The sequence below is a fragment of the Lathamus discolor genome, chromosome 13, assembly GCF_037157495.1.
Source record: "Lathamus discolor isolate bLatDis1 chromosome 13, bLatDis1.hap1, whole genome shotgun sequence".
NCBI classification, from domain to species: domain Eukaryota; kingdom Metazoa; phylum Chordata; class Aves; order Psittaciformes; family Psittacidae; genus Lathamus; species Lathamus discolor.
In genome coordinates, this window is record NC_088896.1 from 8,338,358 (window position 1) to 8,356,187 (window position 17,830).

The 17,830-nt window shown below is 40.2% G+C and overlaps 1 protein-coding gene across 1 annotated transcript in view; it reads left to right on the forward strand.

Moving 5' to 3' along the window:
* The window catches only part of ANKFN1 (ankyrin repeat and fibronectin type III domain containing 1), a 78,480-nt gene that overhangs the window by 49,312 nt on the left and 11,338 nt on the right, over positions 1-17,830 (forward strand). The window contains exons 10-16 of the mRNA XM_065693610.1: positions 1,903-2,010; positions 8,481-8,580; positions 9,743-9,875; positions 10,446-10,562; positions 13,765-13,980; positions 16,071-16,237; positions 17,664-17,814. Coding sequence (XP_065549682.1) covers positions 1,903-2,010; positions 8,481-8,580; positions 9,743-9,875; positions 10,446-10,562; positions 13,765-13,980; positions 16,071-16,237; positions 17,664-17,814 — 992 coding nt within the window. The remainder of the gene's footprint in view (positions 1-1,902; positions 2,011-8,480; positions 8,581-9,742; positions 9,876-10,445; positions 10,563-13,764; positions 13,981-16,070; positions 16,238-17,663; positions 17,815-17,830) is intronic.

Here is a 17,830-nt window from a genome sequence, read left to right on the forward strand (position 1 = left end):
CCTTAGTAGCTTAAGCTTCACAGCAAGAGAGACCCTCACAGCTTAAATGTGAATGCTTTCATTAAGTAATAATAACATCAGAATTTTAGCTTGAAAGACAAGATGCTGTTTACCATTGCAGTTACTGGGGGCAGAACTGCTTTACCCACATGACTGCCTTCACCACTGGTTTTGAAAACTAGCAGACTTGTGCTTGGCAAGCAGGCAGCAACTTGAAATTACACCAGTGTTGCATAACAAAACATGGCCTTAAGCTAAAAATTAAATGTGAATACATTAATACTCTACAAAGCTGTCTGTAACGGCAGCCAGAAGAATATGCAAGGGAAATTAAAGCCTCGGGGCTTAATCCTGATCCATTCCAATCCCGGAGCATCAAAGCGACATCCTTGTAGATTCATCTGTGTAGCATGACAGTCAATGCTTGCCACTGTCCTCCCATTTCTTCCACATACACAGTAGCCTGGAAAGTGGTGGCCAGTGTTGTGCAGCTGGTCTGTGAAATCACCAGAGGCAGTAACATTTCTAGGCTTATTCACTAGCACACGAGTGATGGACAGTAAGGGATGCTGGTCTGATTTCCATGTTGTGTTTAAGGGTGTCAGCAGTCTGGGGTATCAAAAAGTTTGGAAACCTCTGGAACAGAGGAATCATGAGGTTGTTCAAAACTCTACCAGTCTGATGACACCAAAGCACTTTGAGGTTGGCTGCTCACAGGGGATCCCCACACAGAGCTATAAATGCAGTCAGCCCTTGATCTCTGCAATAGCATACAACATGCAAGAGAGCCTCTCTGCAGCTGTTAGAACTGCCCACAGGCTATCGGGATAGCAAATGTCTTCTCTTTCCACCCTTTCATGGGGCTTACTCTAGCTGCTCTATTAAATGGCAGCAAATACATATTTATATCCCTGGCATAGTGAGCCTATTGGAAGGAATGCTTGACTCCAAACTTGCACTAGAAACTAGATCTGTATATTTAGTGAGTGAGCAAACTCTTGGTGGCTGTGAATACATACACAGCCTGTATGCCAGCAAGATGGAAACATGTCTCCCTTGCAGACAGATCTCTTAATACCTTGATCCACCATTACTTTGGGTCAGGAAACCAGTGCAATGCTTTTTTCTTATAATAAAGTATGAAAATAAGCAAGTCTGGAATTACAAAGCTCCTCTCTAATACACACAGCTTCATCCTTCTATTTGTGATGAGATTGTTTGCTTTTTAAAATGAAGATTGAGATTGTAGCAAGCAGCACATGGGTGAAAACAAAGCCTTTTGTAGGTTGGAGGTATGTGGGACAGAAATCGCAGCTTCTTGCCTCACGAGTGCAGTGCTGAGCAGAGCGTGTGCTCCAGGGCAGGAATCGCCAGCGTTTGTTCAAGCATCTGCTGAGAGCAGGTTTTCAGAAGTGATTTCACTCAGAGCATGTTTCTCTGGCTGCAGAGCTAGCTCTGGATGTAGGAAGATGCTGTTTCGCTGCTCTGCAATCAGTTTCCTATATAACTGTGGAAGAGTCACTCAGCCTCCTGGGGTCTCAAGCGGAAGAGCAGCAGTGTGATCTTAGTGAGGTACCCAGAGTGTCAGTGCGGTATGGGCTGAGAGTAGCTCTGACCCTGCAGCAACAGAGGCCACTTATGTACTGAAGAGAAATAGCCATTGTCTAGTCAGTCACTAGAGGAGCTTCTAGGAGCTGATTGGGAGCTCTTTGTTAATAATCATTATGATTAATTACTCAACTGGCACAAGGCAAAGCAAGCTTACAAACAACTGCCACTTTTTCCTGCATGCCCAGATGTAAAAATCCCCTAAAGCCAAGAAGTATCAGAGGCAAGAAAATGTTTTAAAACCTTCTCCTGCACCTTTGTGTTTCATTTCTGTTTATTTCCTTTGTTCAACAGACTGGAAAGACTGCAGTGGAAGAGAACCTCGGCACAGGGGACACACTGAGGCCCTGGAACGCCTCCTTCAGCAGGTTCGAGCAGCTCATCAGCATTATAATTGCAGAGGTAAGGATGAATATCTATGTGGTAGGGCACCAGCTGAAGCCTCTGCGGCGCCTGTAATTTTAGCAGTTTTCTAACTAGGTCATACCTTCTCATTCATCAGGAAAAGAAAGATATTAATATTGGCCCATCTGGAATCACTTTAGTGCACTATCTTGCTCTTAACCCTTGAAATTAGTTGGATGAAAACATCCGAAAGCTACAGTGCACGCAAGCACAGACACAGCCTTTCTCCCTCTGTACGCTACACACCTCTTGGTTTGGGGTTTTTTCCTACAAATTAGTTTCACACAGGATTTCACCACAATGTTTCAAGGATCTCCCTCATTTTTTCATATAAAGAAATACTTTTGAGACTTAACAACTGTTTGGATCAAAAGCGGGGACTTGGCTGCCTCCAAATGGAAGACGCTAAATACTCCAGTGGATGTGATGCCAACGAAAAATACTTGCACAATGCAGTGGGAAGATAAGATTGCTAAGTTTTCAAATAGAATGGATCAAAACTAGGAGAGAGTTCGAATCTCAGCCAGCATTTTGCTCTTCATTCATGAGAAACAGACTGTGCCTTTAACAGCTCACGAGCCAAGACAACAGCTTGGCATTCTTTTTAAGGCATATATAAAAACTCCTGTTCTATACGGGTTGTTGAAAAGTACTATTTATTTTCTTAGAATAAACTTCTAACTGGAATACTGCTTCATTGCAAAGGAACTTATTTTAAACTGAGAAGTTGAACTACCATGAAGTTTTCATTTTTCTTCCCACAGTATGACTGTTATGTCAAGCTGCACCAAGTGATTTAAAATCATAGAAATACTTAGGGCTAAAATCATCTGGCTGAAACGGAAAGATGCAGCCTTTGTTCTTTACATTCAAATATGTCACTATCATGATGATCCACAGTCTGCAACAACCCACTGTAACCATAGCAACTTAAAGTATTCAGCTGTGTTGCTTGGAAAGGGAAAGGAGATACTGCAAGAAAATGTTGTTTCTCTAATTAAAATCCATACAAGCATTATCACTTGCAGGTGGCCTTGCTACTGAAAATACAGATGATGTATTCCACCTCTTACATAGTTCTTCATGCTATTAAACGAGTCTTTTTTCCCATGGTACAGTTTTCCCTTTCTGAAGTTAGTGCACATCTCAGGTATTTCAGGCCACCTTCCTCATAAACAGGGAAAAAGTGATGGAATATCAGAAAACAGTATAAATTGTTTTACTGACATAGCAGAACAGCAGCAGTTACAAACAACACGCAGAAAAGCCTTTCTTTTGAGAATCTGACACCAGTGCCTGGTTCTTATAAAATTCCACTGCTCCAGAAATCAACCCCAGTCTCAAAGCAAAGCACAGACAACTCTGTTGTTGATTTCCTAACTCCCTTTCCTTAAATAATAAATAACAATATAGAAAGTCTGTTTTACTCAGAACGTTTTCTTGCATGTCTGAAGGAGGATGTGGGAGCTTACATGTGGCAGTGCTACACTGGGGAGTCAGCCTGAGCAACGCCCTTGCCTCCAACCAAATAAAAATCTCATAATTGCTTGTAATGCTAGCATTACACAGTAGTATATTTTGGATAACTCAGGATTGTAATATAATAGAAAGGCCTTTGGAACTTGCCCTAAATACATGACAGATGTCAATCCCCTGTATTTGGTAAAGAATTTGGTAAAGAATCAAGACAAAGAGTGTGCAGAAAATTAAGAATTATGACACCACTTTGACTCTGAAATTTGATTCTGGTGAATCTCAGTGAAATCTGAGGAGTTTAATCAAGGATCTCAGATAAGCTACTGTATATGTCTGACAAACCCAAATAATGGCTTTCACTCCATGTAATAGAAAGGCCTGAGATGCATTCTTCATTAACGTGAATTAGCATGATTCGACTGACAGGGATAGCAGTCGGCACGGATGTGCTGTGATACACAAGCTGAGGACCTGCCCAGGCATCTATCCATTCCTTACCATTCTTCTCTTTACCTCTCTCTTCTTTGATTAGACATTAATATTCTAACCTCTGATTTCTTCAGCTGTTTTAGAGATGTAAATAGCTGGACATTGCTTGTAGAATATCCCTAAATCTGCTTACAGCCACTGATTTGCTGTGGCTTATAAATAAGAGCAGAATCCAGCTCTGCATGAATAAAAGCTAAGTGAAGACAGAGATAGGACTCAAACCTGATGTCCCGGCACCTTGGTTTTGCACCAAGTTATTACTCTGCAAGGTATCACGCTTATGGTGTTCAGGCTGGTTGAAGGAGAGTGGAGGGTGAATGCAAGGGATTGTGATAAAAAATGAGGGTGAACCATCTGACATTACTTGGATAACATAGGCAAAAGCCTCAGAACACAGAGGAGCTGGAGAAGCCAGGCTGTGTGCTAGAGCTCCAGTGTGACCTGGGAGGGGTGAATTGCCCAGATTCCAGGCAGATCCCTTGCCCAAGTCTGCTCATTCAGGCTTCACACTGCAGTCTGCCTTTTACCCTCTGCTTTGCTTTGCAGCGGCTAGAGAAAACAAGCTTACAAAAATGCCGGGAAGAAGACATTGGAATGTACAGTGAGTTTAAGAGCTTTTGGAATTAGATCAGCTGTTGCTTTTGAACCTGCTCTGTGATATGATGAAATCTCCTAGGGAATTACTTAGGAAGCTTTGCTTTCATATGTTTAATCTTCTGGAAAACCCTGATGATTACAAACAACAGTCATCCATTTGTCTTCATAATACCATGCTACAGACTATCATAACTGAGTTACTACAATTGTATGTCCTGGCAACACTTCAAATGTATTTTTTAAGTATTATTTTCTTGTAGATCATTCTTCCTAAACAATTCTGAGCAGATTAAGTAATTGTGTGATGCTCCATTAAGAAAGGAACCCAACTCTCCAGTAAAATGCTTACCAGATATTTTCCTTCTGAAATTTGGTTGAAATGTATTTTACTAGACAAGTTAGAGGTGAAATAAAAATGTTCTAATCATAATTTGGTTCACAGGCAGGGCACATAGTTTTATTGCATTTAACAAAGAGAAGGCTCATTGATTCCACCAGGCACTTAAAGAGTTTAGCTTACAATTATTTGTGAAAAAAGACAAAATCAGGCTTGAGAACCAAGCCATAGACTGGGAAGTTCAGGTAGGGAATTAAAAAAGGTGCGATTTCAGCTCTTGTGCTTGATTTTGTAATCCAAAATATACCTCCCAATGATACGACTGTCATGCTAAGAGCTGCTTCATGACATACAGAATTGTCTTGTGAAAGACATCTCACCTTGCGGTGAGGTAAAACAGAATCCATCATGGTCTCGAGCTATTTAGGTGTCTGGCCACTATTTATGCCTTTAACTTCTGTGTGGAATTATGTCTCCATGCGTATTATCCCAGTGTCAGTTGTCTGCACTGCTAAAAATGTGCAGCGTTAAATTGAGTTTGAATTCATCTGGAAGTTTCCAGCTATTGGATGTATTTTCATAAGGTTACACAATTAGTGAAAACTCTAAACCCCATTTTATGCCCTCCACTAGGATTTCAGTGGGATCTAGCTCATCTTGTGCTAATTTATTTCCTTATTCAGGGTCACCCTAAATGATATTTAGCTGTTCCACATGCCCTCTGATTTGTGGGGCTGAGATCTCAGATGATTTTGCACTGAGGTAATTCCATTTCCATACACTTCACATCTGCCCCACTTGAGGAGAGGCACCCGCTTGTCTAGTGATAGGACAAAGAATTCCAGATGATCTTCCTCCTCAGAGAAATGGCACGGCATAACAGACATTCCTCTAGAGCAGAGATCCCAGATGCATGCTGGCAGCCTGAGCATGCAACGTCGTTCTTACTCTTGCACAGCCGACTTATGTTCTTATAAGTATCTCCTGTATTGAAGTGAACTGCAAAGAAGCATTTCTATTTTCTACCTGAAAGAGAAAACCTGCTAATGTTGTAGTTAATTGCCTGTTTTACTCCAGCTTTGAATGCTTCTGATCTAAATCTAATCACTGGAAATTCTCCAGTTTCAGCCACTATCTATTCACTCCTGAGCATCTATTAAAAGATCTATCTACAAGCTCTATCGCTGTATCATTTATTAATGTTGTTACTGGTGCATTTCTATAAAGGTTATTCTATGTTATTTATTAGTTAATTAAACAACAGACAAAGTTCTATTTCCTGTAGATCCAAATTATCTCCTAATCTCAGCTCCACGGTTTTTGGCTTCTAGACAGCCTATACTGTAAAACAAGCAAATAGCAATGTAGGAGTTTACAGTCTCCATCTAGTTTTACACTATTTCTTTTGCTGTTGGCTTCTGCAAAGCTGTGGACTGAACCCAAACCACTGAATAGCCCAATAACATATATTTCACTTGTAATGCGCCCTCTTACTTTAATGCTACACTCTCTGGGTGCTTTATACAGAATTATGTTGCTTTGCCTTCAGCAATTTCCTCCTCCAGTCCCTCCATAGACATAGAGGCAATAGAGAAGAAAATAAAAACTGCATAATGAGAATGAAATTTATGTTCCTAAATTGGTCTTAACCTTGGAAGAAGGAAGCAGCAAGACAGGAGGTCTCATGTACCATTTGGTTTCCATTACTGTGATATACTGAAAAAAGGTCACAGTAAAATAGAAATTATCTCAGGAGATATGGATAGAAAAACAAATGGATTTTTTCTAAAGGAAAAGAAAGCAAAGATCAGTTGCATCAAAGGAGCAGTCATGGCTTTGGATGAGTCTGTTAAACCTAAACTGAACAGCGCAGTGGAGAATATGCCACGGAGAACAAGTTCGCACTGGAAACACAATGGATTTGATGATCTAATAAGTCTCATACATCGTGCGTGATTTCACCCCCAATAGAACCTTGTTCTCTTTGTACTTACTGTTCAGCAAAGTGGTAATTATTGCTAACAATGTGTCTTCTTTCTGTGGTTTTCAATGTGCAAATTACAGTGCGAATTTATTCATCATTTAAAATATGTTGAGCACTTCCACAGATGGGGTTTTGACAATAGCACATTTAGATGTTCTTTAAATGTTCAAACTTAGAACTCACTCGGGAGACACAGACAGACACCTCCTATTCTGCACTGAAGATAAGTGGGAAATATGTTACTCTGAAAGCACCTAAGCAGACTGATTAGCAGCTTTCAGCAAATGGTTCCTCATGAGATGTATTTTTTCCCCACTGGAGAAGGGTGTCCCTCAACACGTTTCACACTTCAGGCTGGATGGGTATCTGTGCTTCATCCAAATCAAGTCAGATCCTGGAAAACGGTTTCATTTTCTTTTGTCTTTCTTTTCAGATTACAGTAAATATCTGAAGAATTAATTCCTATTTCAAATCAAATGTTTCCTCTGTTTCTCTTAAAACAGCATTAGACAGCAGGGACATTGCAAAAGACAATGAGAAAGAATCCCGAACAGTTTTAAGCACCCATTCCTTTTAAATGCTGTAAGTGGACAACAACTGACAATACATTTTACATTACACAATCCTGCATGTTCCTGACTGCCGTCTATTGGCATACCCTCCAAAATCTGGCACAGGTACACAGGTGGACACGGCTGCTCCACAGAGCTTGGGAGTTCCAGTTCCCACTGGGAGATTTTCCCTTGGCTTACAAGGAAACTCAGGCCATGCGTGAGAGAATGTAAAACATTCAGTTAAATTCGTCAAAGTGAAAAGTAACACAATGTATAAAAATTTAACCACATTTTTTACAATATTAGGCAAAAGATTTGACTTTATAAAATTCTTATGTTGAGAGAGCTGGTCCAGAGATCCTTGCAGGCACACAGTAGGTCTCAGCTTTACAAGAAGTGAGCAAATGAGCTAAACACCTCTTCCTTGGATTCCAGATGACTAGGGAGCAAATATAACTGTGAAAGCTCTGAAACAATACAGGTGAGTGGAAGCTGTTGTGATGGGGGGGGGGAAATATCCAAGCAAAAGCACATGCATTTAATGTGATATAGAGAAAGATGAGTTGTTTCCTTAAAGCTCTCACTCAAGTCACTGTGATGATGTGGTATTACCGACGGCCAGTTATTCAGGTCTTAGAAGCTTAAGTTATATATGGACAGAAACTAAGGAATTACAAAACCCTAAAATGCTGACTGATAGCTCGAATATCTTCCTGGCTTTTTGAGACCACTTGCAGAATTCATATCCCTTCTGAACATTAAGAGTATGCAGTTCTGGTTCAAGCTACATTTTTACCAAGTCCAAGTTTGCTGCAAGTAAGAAACTTACTTATTGTTACATATCACTGAGATACTGAAAATATAAGCAAAAGGTTGTATTTGAGCATGTTTCTAAATGTCGTCTTTTGAAGGGAATACGGTGGGCCCTGACTGAAATTTAGTGTTGTGGTTCAACAGACAAAGGCTCTTTATGAGACACTAACTGGAACTAAAGCGCTGGGTTTGTTTTGCTTTTTATTTTCCATTTTAGAAAGCTCTAAACTACAGAATGCTGGTCGCAAGCAATCAGTTTCCAGAAGCTTGAAGCACCTTTTCCATTCATCAAACAAGTTTGTGAAGACTCTGAAACGGTTTGTCATTCATTTTATCTCCCAAACATATCAAGTTTTAGCTAGCAGTTGTTGCTCTTATAGCGAAAAGCACCTTAGAGATACGTGTGACTATTCCACTGGCAATGAAACAGCAACTGATCAGAATGAAGCGGATAAGAACATGTAAGACTGGTGTAGCTCATAGGAAAATATGCTCCAGCTCCTACTGAAAGCAACAGAATCTTTTCATTGTTACTGTTGGAAATGGATTTGAATAGTAACAGAGTGAAATATTCTGCTCAAACACAAGTGCAGTTTCTGAGGTATTTTGGAAGCACTGCCCCTGCTGCTGCTGAGTAATGAAACTATGGTATTTATTTCATTCATAATACAAAATGCAGAGCTCAGGTAACACGTTTTAATAGTCCACTGGCAACAAGCAACATATCTAGAATCCTCCAACATCTTTAGCTAGGTTTGCAACCCAGTGTGACCCAAACAACCCTCAGCCGTGATGATTTGGTTTAGCACACGGAAGCTGCTTAATGCTGGATTATTGTTTTTTTTCACTGCCAGGAGTGTTCAGTTGCTTTTTCTTCTTTGTATTTTGATAAGAGTTTGATTCTTTTAGAAGAGCTCTCCAGAGCCTTTAAATTCCCTGAGGCAGTTACTTAACGTATGTAACTAATTGCAAGGGTAAATATTGAAAGGAATGATCTCTATAAACAGTTTTGAGATATGCTGGCCAAATTACACTCAATTACACTAATGTAAATCCATAATAACCCACCTGATTTCAATTGAGTTACTTTAGATTTACTGTGAAGCAAAGGAGGGCAGAACTAAGCCCATTAATGATAAAAAGTTTAAGTAAAATTTCTGATTTCTAAGGGGCATAAAGCCTCTATTGTGTACTGTTTACTCTGGCAAAATCCTTACTAAAGCTGATGTCAGTGGCTTGCATAGATTCATAATTTCTTAGATTCCTGTAGTCTCACATCATCTAACATGATAAGCTTCCCAAATGGGTTTCAGAATTCACTGGCTGAAGTTGCATGATCTACATAGCACAGAAGTTAAGACCAGATGACTGGATTTGTCTCCTCGGAACTTAACATCTATGATTCTTTGACTGAAATTTGGCATGGATGTGAATAGACATGAAAGGTGTTTGATAATAATTGTTTCCTTCTTTCTTCAGGGGACTCTACTTAGCTGTTATATTTTTTTACAAAGACAATTTATTAGTAACCAATGAAGATCAAATCCCAATTGTGGAAATTGATGACTCCCACAGTAGCTCAGTTATGCAGGATTTCCTGTGGTTCACAAAGGTAACGGGAGCCTAATTTCATGTATTGCTTCTACCAATTTGTTGCTAGGAATGCACAGGCTTTAGCTGATCATTCTAATATATGAAACGGTGTCATTAAAAAGCTAACAAACCATTTATATGGGTTAAATTCTGACTGGGTCACTGGCAGTGGCACAATGAACTCTTATATGTAGGAGCCTACACAAGTGATGGCTACTTGGGTACATAAAGGGTTTATCGACATTTAGAGGAAAAGCCTAAAGAAATAAGTAGAAAATTTAAAGTTGGTATTATGGCTATGCTGTCAGTCAAAATATCTTCACACTATTCCTTATAGGCCAAAACCCAGTAAATCAGTTTTACACATTAGTCCAAAAAGCAACTGAAATAGGTGCATGATGGTTACAGAACAACTTCTGTGTCTGATTCAGTCTGTTTCATGTTTATCTAGGCAAGTCACTGCCACCCGCAGACACTCAAAATGAGCAATAGCTACTGGTTTTTCCAAGTCCAAACTGCTTTTAGTTTCATTTCTGCTTTTGTAAAATGCTGAGAACAAAACCTGATTGAACTGGATATATTTTTGCAGTTGTCTTGCATGTGGGATGATATCAGATGGCTAAGGCAGAATATGTCTATATCCGTGTCCTCATCAACAGCACTTCAAGCCAGGCAAAAGATGCTTTCAGCAGCAGCACAGCTACAGGTTGGTTGCTTTGCGTATTTCTTGATTCACCCATGCCTTACAAACTGCTCAAGTACAGCTTCTGGGGCAGGAGTTCACTGTTTGACCAACAGGATGGCTATGCTCTTGTAGATTGTCAGCAGTGATGTAAAATTCAGTCTTTCATTGAGTTCCTAACTGAGCTGCCAGGTTATTTAAGGTAAAATGTACCTTTTGTGCAGAGAACCAGCAGAGACCTGTTTAACCTTTAAAACCAGAGATTAGAGAGATTCAGTGGTGCACAGGTCTTGTGCTGACCCCTCAGCACAGTGGTAAGGGCAGCAGCACTGTGTGCGCTCTTCATATCACATTGTCATGGCACAGCACTCACCCTCAGGATGGTTCTGTTCCAATCTGTGCTGCAAACTGAGTGGTACTGAACAGGTCACTTAATCCTTCTGTGTCTCAGTCACTATTCCATATGCAAATAATAATGACACTCTCTCCAGCAGAACATTTCAACATGTATTATGAGGCTTTTGAAGAATGGCTTTCATGATAAGATGAAATCTCATGAGATTTTTACTTGTGTGGAAGGATTCATTTTCAAAAAGATGCGTGCATAAATCTCATAGGAAAAGTATATCCAGGCCCCACTTTCTCCTACCTTTTGTTTGAATGAAGCCACCAAAGCTTCCCAGAAATATCTGTGGTACAGTCTTGGAACTAATGAAGACCTTGATATTGCAACCATCCCTCTTGTTATTGCCAGCCGATGCAATAAGCTGGTTTTACAGCACTATGAAACCCAGATACTTTGTGGCCATTATTAACAATGTCCATGTGGGGTTTGTTTTACATCTTTTGGCAAAGCCTGCTGTACAGGAGAGTAGCCTTCATGGGCAGCCACCTGTCTGGACTGATTTCCCCAAAGTATCCCGAAATATCTGGAATGCCAGTCTGCTGTACCTTTATTGGAGGACCACCTGTGTTAAGCAGCAGCTGCTTGTCAGTCCTTTGAGCTGTCACTAGAGAAAGTTTTAACTATATCTGCTGAATGTTCCCTCTGGTGTGGTTAGCTCAGCTTAGGTAGCACAAGCTCCTTTGGTTAGCTCAGTTTCATTCCCCCTGTGCTGATTGCCTTTGACTGAGCATTGCTAGTATGAACTTGGACATAACCAAGGTTTCTAGTACATTGTGTTATTATTTGCTACCAGAGATGTTAAGAGCAGAACTCGAAGCACAGAGATACAGCAAATGTGCCCATGTGGTATGTGCTCTGTTGACTCTGGCAAATTTATCGTCCTTAACGTTTGTTCTGCTAGCTTTGTCCCCTGATGAGCACAGGGATTGTCACCGGCCTGCCAGCCTCTAACGGTGTGTGGCCTAATGGGATCCGCCAATGGAAAGATCTCAATAAAGTTTATATGGTTGAATACATTTTATTGAGGCAGTTAATAGACTGGCTCTGCAGGAATTCAGGACAGAATGGAAAAGATCAGTGACAACACAGCTGCTAAGGGACTAGATCAGCAGATTCAGAGACAACAGGGACAGTAATTTTGCCTGTTGTTACTACTAGACAACTAAAGCAAACAAAACACAAGTGGTGGGGTGCCAGGCTGAGCAGAGTATATGAATTTTCAGTATATGAATTAGTCACATATTCTTATTAGTAAGTACCTCCATTCTCTATGTATATTCTGATGCGAGTCAGAATATACAGTCAGTGACAGTAAAGAACTGTTTTCACCTAGGCACATTCATATGTTGCAGTGATTCATCTGACAACTAGATGGCTAACATCTACCTGCATGATCTATCCAACCTGGGGGCACATGGACTAAAACAAAATGTATATTGAAGACACCCTGTGTTAATCTGTTACTGGGGCTAACCTCAAAAGGCAGAACAGTTAAAAAGAAGAGGGGAGGTGCCATATAGACATCAACAGTATGCCCTGGAGACGGATGCATAAAGCTAAAATAACTAAGTTATGTATGCCACGTAAAGGGCAGTCACTGCGCTGACTACCTAGAGTTTATAAGCAATTTAATAATACAGTTTATAAGTAAATATTGCCTGCTAAGTACAGATAAATAATTTCAGGATAATCTATCCATTTTCAATGTCATTAAGTTAATGTACAGCACTTCCCTAAACATACAATGTGCTACATTGTGAATGCAAGTTCTCATTTTAAACTACCCCCCTACCTACTCAGCTTACTGTAGACCTCTTGAAAAGTCGCAAAGTAACGAGCATATTTTAAATGTCAGGCATTTTTCTTTAAGACATCTGGGAATCTCTTCAGTGGCTGGTCACTGGATTGAGTGTGTTTGCACCTATGAGCAGATGCCTTACTGTGTGAGGAAAGGGATTTTGACCAAAATATGTATTTTATGTGGAGCCTTTTAAAATTACTTTTCTTTAATCCTCACATATTTTCCTGGAGAGCTTTGCCCTGGGAGTTTGTTAGTTTCTGCTGGTTTTGTCTACCACATTCTTGGTATCTGAAGTAAAAGAGTCCACGTCTCTTCAAATTCTTCTGTGTTCCTTCAGAAACACACTCCACAGTTTAGCTCCAAATTACTTGCATTCAACACAGATATGAGGGCCTCTCACTTCTGTTGCTGAAAATAATCTGAATAATTTTAAAACAGAGAACAGAAAATACAGATTACAGTTAGAAAACACTTGGAAGTGTCCATTATGAATGATTTGGGGATAGACAAAGAATTTTGTATCATCGCTGACATTTGGTTATGGGGAGGTGAAGATAAGCACCTAGCTCTTCAGTCAGTTCAAATCAGAAGGGCCTCATTGATACCAAAGGAGTCTCCACTAGACCAGCACTGAGTGCTTTTGGAAAGCGCACCCTTGATCTTTAGAAGACAGAGGAAAAATAGGAAGTTCTGTCTAAGTAAGTGAATTACTTTACAGTGTTTCCTTTTACAAAGGTGCTGGGTCATAATGCCCTTTCTGTTCTCCATTAAATGTTAGACTAAACACGGCTGAATCAAATGCATCGGAGGATCCACCTCTGAAAAGAACCTAAGGAAAAACTGTTCCTTTTGCCACTAAATGATATAATATAGGGCAAGTGTTTGAGAAAGATTGTGTGTCTTGTTGTTATTGAAGTCACCAGGACGGATGTCAGTGAGCACAACGTTACGTTTCAACATACGCCACTCTCCTGCTACGTGACAAATAACTTTTGGTTTATAATGTGCTTGTTTTCTAGAATTTGCTGGGAACTCACAACCTAGGCAGAGTTTTTTACGAGCCAATCAAGGATCGACATGGCAATATGCTGATAGTGACTATTAGAGAAGTGGAGAGTCTTTATTCATTTTTCAATGGCAAATGGATGCAGGTATCCAAACTACAAAGCCAGAGGAAATCCCTCTCAACTCCAGAGGAGCCAACAGCATTAGACATCTTGCTTATAACAATCCAGGTAGTGCTTTGCTTCTCTTACTGTATGTTATTTGCTTTTGTAAAGCCTGCGCCAGAGCCCTGACTTTTGGAAGATTCTTGTAGAATTTTAGGCCTTAATCCAGTGCCCAATAAAATTAATGGCAAGGCTCCCATTGAAAGCAAAGACTTCTATTACTTCCAGTGGGTCTGGGATCAGAACCTTAATATGTAAAATATCCATGAGATTCTAAAGAAATTACTTCAAAGTCCTAACATAGAATAGTAGTTTCTATCAGTTTCGGGAAACCATGCTATAGAATTCATAGCAAGGGATATAAAAACCTTTAAAATTCTCTGGGATGGTTTTAAGCACCTATACAGACACTTACAATTTCTACACTCCATAAGATTTTTCCATCCAACCTTGGACACTAAATCTGGGTTTAAAACCTTACTGTTCTACTTAATAAACTTGTTCTGTGGGGTTCAGAGTTCCTTGGAGCCTGGTATAGTTGCTAAAGAATTCTTTACTGACCATAGCCCTCTTTAATTTCTGTGTAACATGCTCCTACACTACACAATTAGGAAAATAAAAGGCAAGGATTGATGTTAGAAGTCACTTTGCATAGTTGGTTCAATTAACATTGAGAGCCATGAGCTTTCAGCCCTTCAAGAATCAGGGTTACTGGCAAACTCATGTTAAACAGTAATGTTAAATGCTAATACATGTTTTCTGTAGGTAATAACAACCTGTGTCTCCCAAAGTGTCAGTAGCCAACCTCTAAAACTCAGCTGCATGGTTACCCAAAATGCTACAAGACAAATCACTGTCTTAGTCCCTTCTTTAGCACCCTCGACTAGACGATGACTACTGTGGTTAGGTTTGAATTAGAGGCACCTTCTTGGGCAGAGACTGTGCTTTTTGCACGGAAGCTGAGAGGCAATCAAAATACACATTACCAGCTTTTAGGAACATTAAAACATTTCCAAAAGACAATAAAACTTACCTGATCGATGTTAGATTTAATGTATTAAAATGTGTTAAAGGTGTAGAAAAATACCAATCTGGGCAGAAGTTTTATATTAGGAAACCCAAAATACAGGCCTGGTCAGATTTCCACAGAGATCCTAGTGGAAAAAATGTTCCCCTGGTGGTTTACACATTCCTATCTAATGCCCACCCTTTCTTCTATTACTTGTTTAATCATCGAATGGGTATTTTGTTCATGAAGTGCTTGTGAAAATGAGGGTCTAATTGCATTGGTCAGAGCCAAGTACAGCACTGGCAGATAATTTGATGGTTCCAAGAGTAAAGGCATAAGGCCAGGTGTCTTAATCCTCACCCGCTGCAGAAGCACACATTTCTCAGGATGGCAGCAGACATGACTTTTAGGGTAGTTCTGGGAGGCTGCTATACATAGCCTTAAAAGCATCTCCTGGCCTCAGCAAATCATTATTAATTCCTTCTAAGCTCTGTTTGTTGGTAAAGACATTTGTGCAGAAAACACAGCCATTAATTAAAATTAGCAAACCACCAATGGCAGTGCTCAGTGAGATCTCCCTGTTGACAGCAGGTGACACAGAACAGGCAGGCTGGGCCTCTGAAGGGATTTCTTTGGTGTCAGTCCTGGTTTATACAGCTCCCTCTCGCCCACCTTCCCCAGGGGACAGCCTTGTCCCAGTGCTGCTCTACTCCATCTGTGCAGCTACACACCAAATGTGAACCAGGGAACTGCTCTGGCTGCTCCTTTTCCAAGTTGTTTTTCAGCAGAATCAAGTCCCTGACCCAGCTCACTGCTGAAATGACCAGGCAGGAGTGCAGAGGTGGGTGCTATTTAAGCTAGTTTAAATATTACTCTTGTAGAAGACTGAAACCTCAGGTTTTAGACCCAATTCCTACATGACATTGAGAGCTTAGAGAACTTGTGTATGACTTTAAGTTGTCCAAGTGCATCCAAACTACCAGAGATTATTTATATGCTTAAGCACATGCTTAAATGCTTTGTGAATTGGGAACACTTGAAACAAAAAGATGGCTGTAAAAACATTTGTTGCTTTTTATCCCAAAGACTTCCCCTTATGTGGAAAAAAAGATGAGATTTTTATGTAGGACTGTTTCTCTTCAAACAGGACATACTCACCTACCACAAACGAAGTCAGCAGCGCCTCCCTCCTGGCTTGTACCTGGGTTACCTTAAACTCTGCAGTTCTGTGGATCAAATCAAAGTGCTTGTCTTGCAGAAGTTGCCTAATGTCCTGTGTCATGTTAAAATCCGAGACAACAGCAATGTCTCCAGGTATGTGAATACATACATACTTATACAGACATACACATATTTATACAGAACATTTGTTTCAAGTTTAAAACAACTGATCAAATTTAAACGCTAAGGCAATTTTACCATTGCAAAATTGTAGGTGCCAGCAAAGTCTGGCTCAGATGTGTACCAGCACAGAGATTGTCACCGAACTAAGGTGGACCTGTGTATTTCCAGCAGTCTGAAGGCCTATCCAGAACACAGCCAGATGAGCCCATTGGTTTCTAGCAATAATATTATGTTGTTCGCTCAGATTTCGCACAGTGGTAATGATCTTCCATATATCTGCTAGGAAGATCATAGCCTGCATCCCGGGTTCGGCCTCCAGTGAATTCAATGTCATCCTTTTTCCTGATTTCTCCTGACCATAGGGTGTTGACGGTGGTGACTTTTCTGTGTATTTCCTGGTATAATACCTGGTTTCTCTAATCCATAGCAAACATACATCAATTCAAAACATGTATTCAGACAAATGCAATCAGCCACTGAACTGCTGTGCTCTGGGAAGGCCATTTTTCCCTTTGCCCATTGCTTCCCTTTTCAGTTGGGCAAGTGCATTTACTTGTACTGCCTGGTCCTTGCCTAGTGGGCAACACATTTTATTGGCTTCCTTGCGGAGCTTTTTAATCCCTTATTTCAGCAACCAGCTGATAATTTTGCATGAGGAAAGGAACTGGCTATCTGCATGGACAACAAGGATATCCAGAATGTAGTAGTTAATATTAACAAACATTTTGAAGGAATATAAAGCCAAGGGCTTCAGAGTTTATACCAGTCTCTGACTCTTGAAATTTAAGATCAGATCTTTATTTAGGAGCAAACTGTACCACATCTATTACTCATCTACTAGTGGGGTTTCCTGTTCATTTTTCTCTTGAATGTTTGGTGCTGGCTGCCTTTCAAGACTGAATACTGGGCAGGGTGCATTAAGGATTTGATCCAGAAAGATGATTCCCATGTTTATCAGATCTAAAATGGATGTATGTCAAGCAAACCAGGAAGTTCTTTGGTTCCAGTGAGTGGAATAGAGTCTGCCGCAGAAATGAAACTTCCTGCTAATTGTCACTGTTGTCATTTCCAATGCATGCTTTTGAAAACGTTGTGGTAGATAGGAATGAAGTATGTGAAACAGAAATCCTGGAGTGAGAAGCCTTACTGAAATCTTTTAAAGGCAGTTGGATTTTCAGGGTTGCAAGGAATGTTCAGCTTGATGTACATGTGCTAGAAAAATCACACGTCTCAAAGTCAGACTGTTAACCACAAACAATCAGGGCTGCACAAGTTTAGAATGTTTTGCTATATGAGGATTAAACTATCAACAGATCCCAAATGCACATACACTGAATTCCTGCTTGTGCACTGAACTTTTGTTGTATTTCTAATTTTAACTTGACTCAACATACAGAGATGAGTGGGAATGGATCCAAACACTTTCTGGCTCAGAATCTGTGGAAAGTATGGATCATACTTCAGACTGCCCTACTCAATTGTTCTTGTATGAGCTCCAGATGGCAGTGAAAGCTCTCCTTAAACAGATCAATCTACCTCTGCATCAGGTATTTTCCTCTGTGG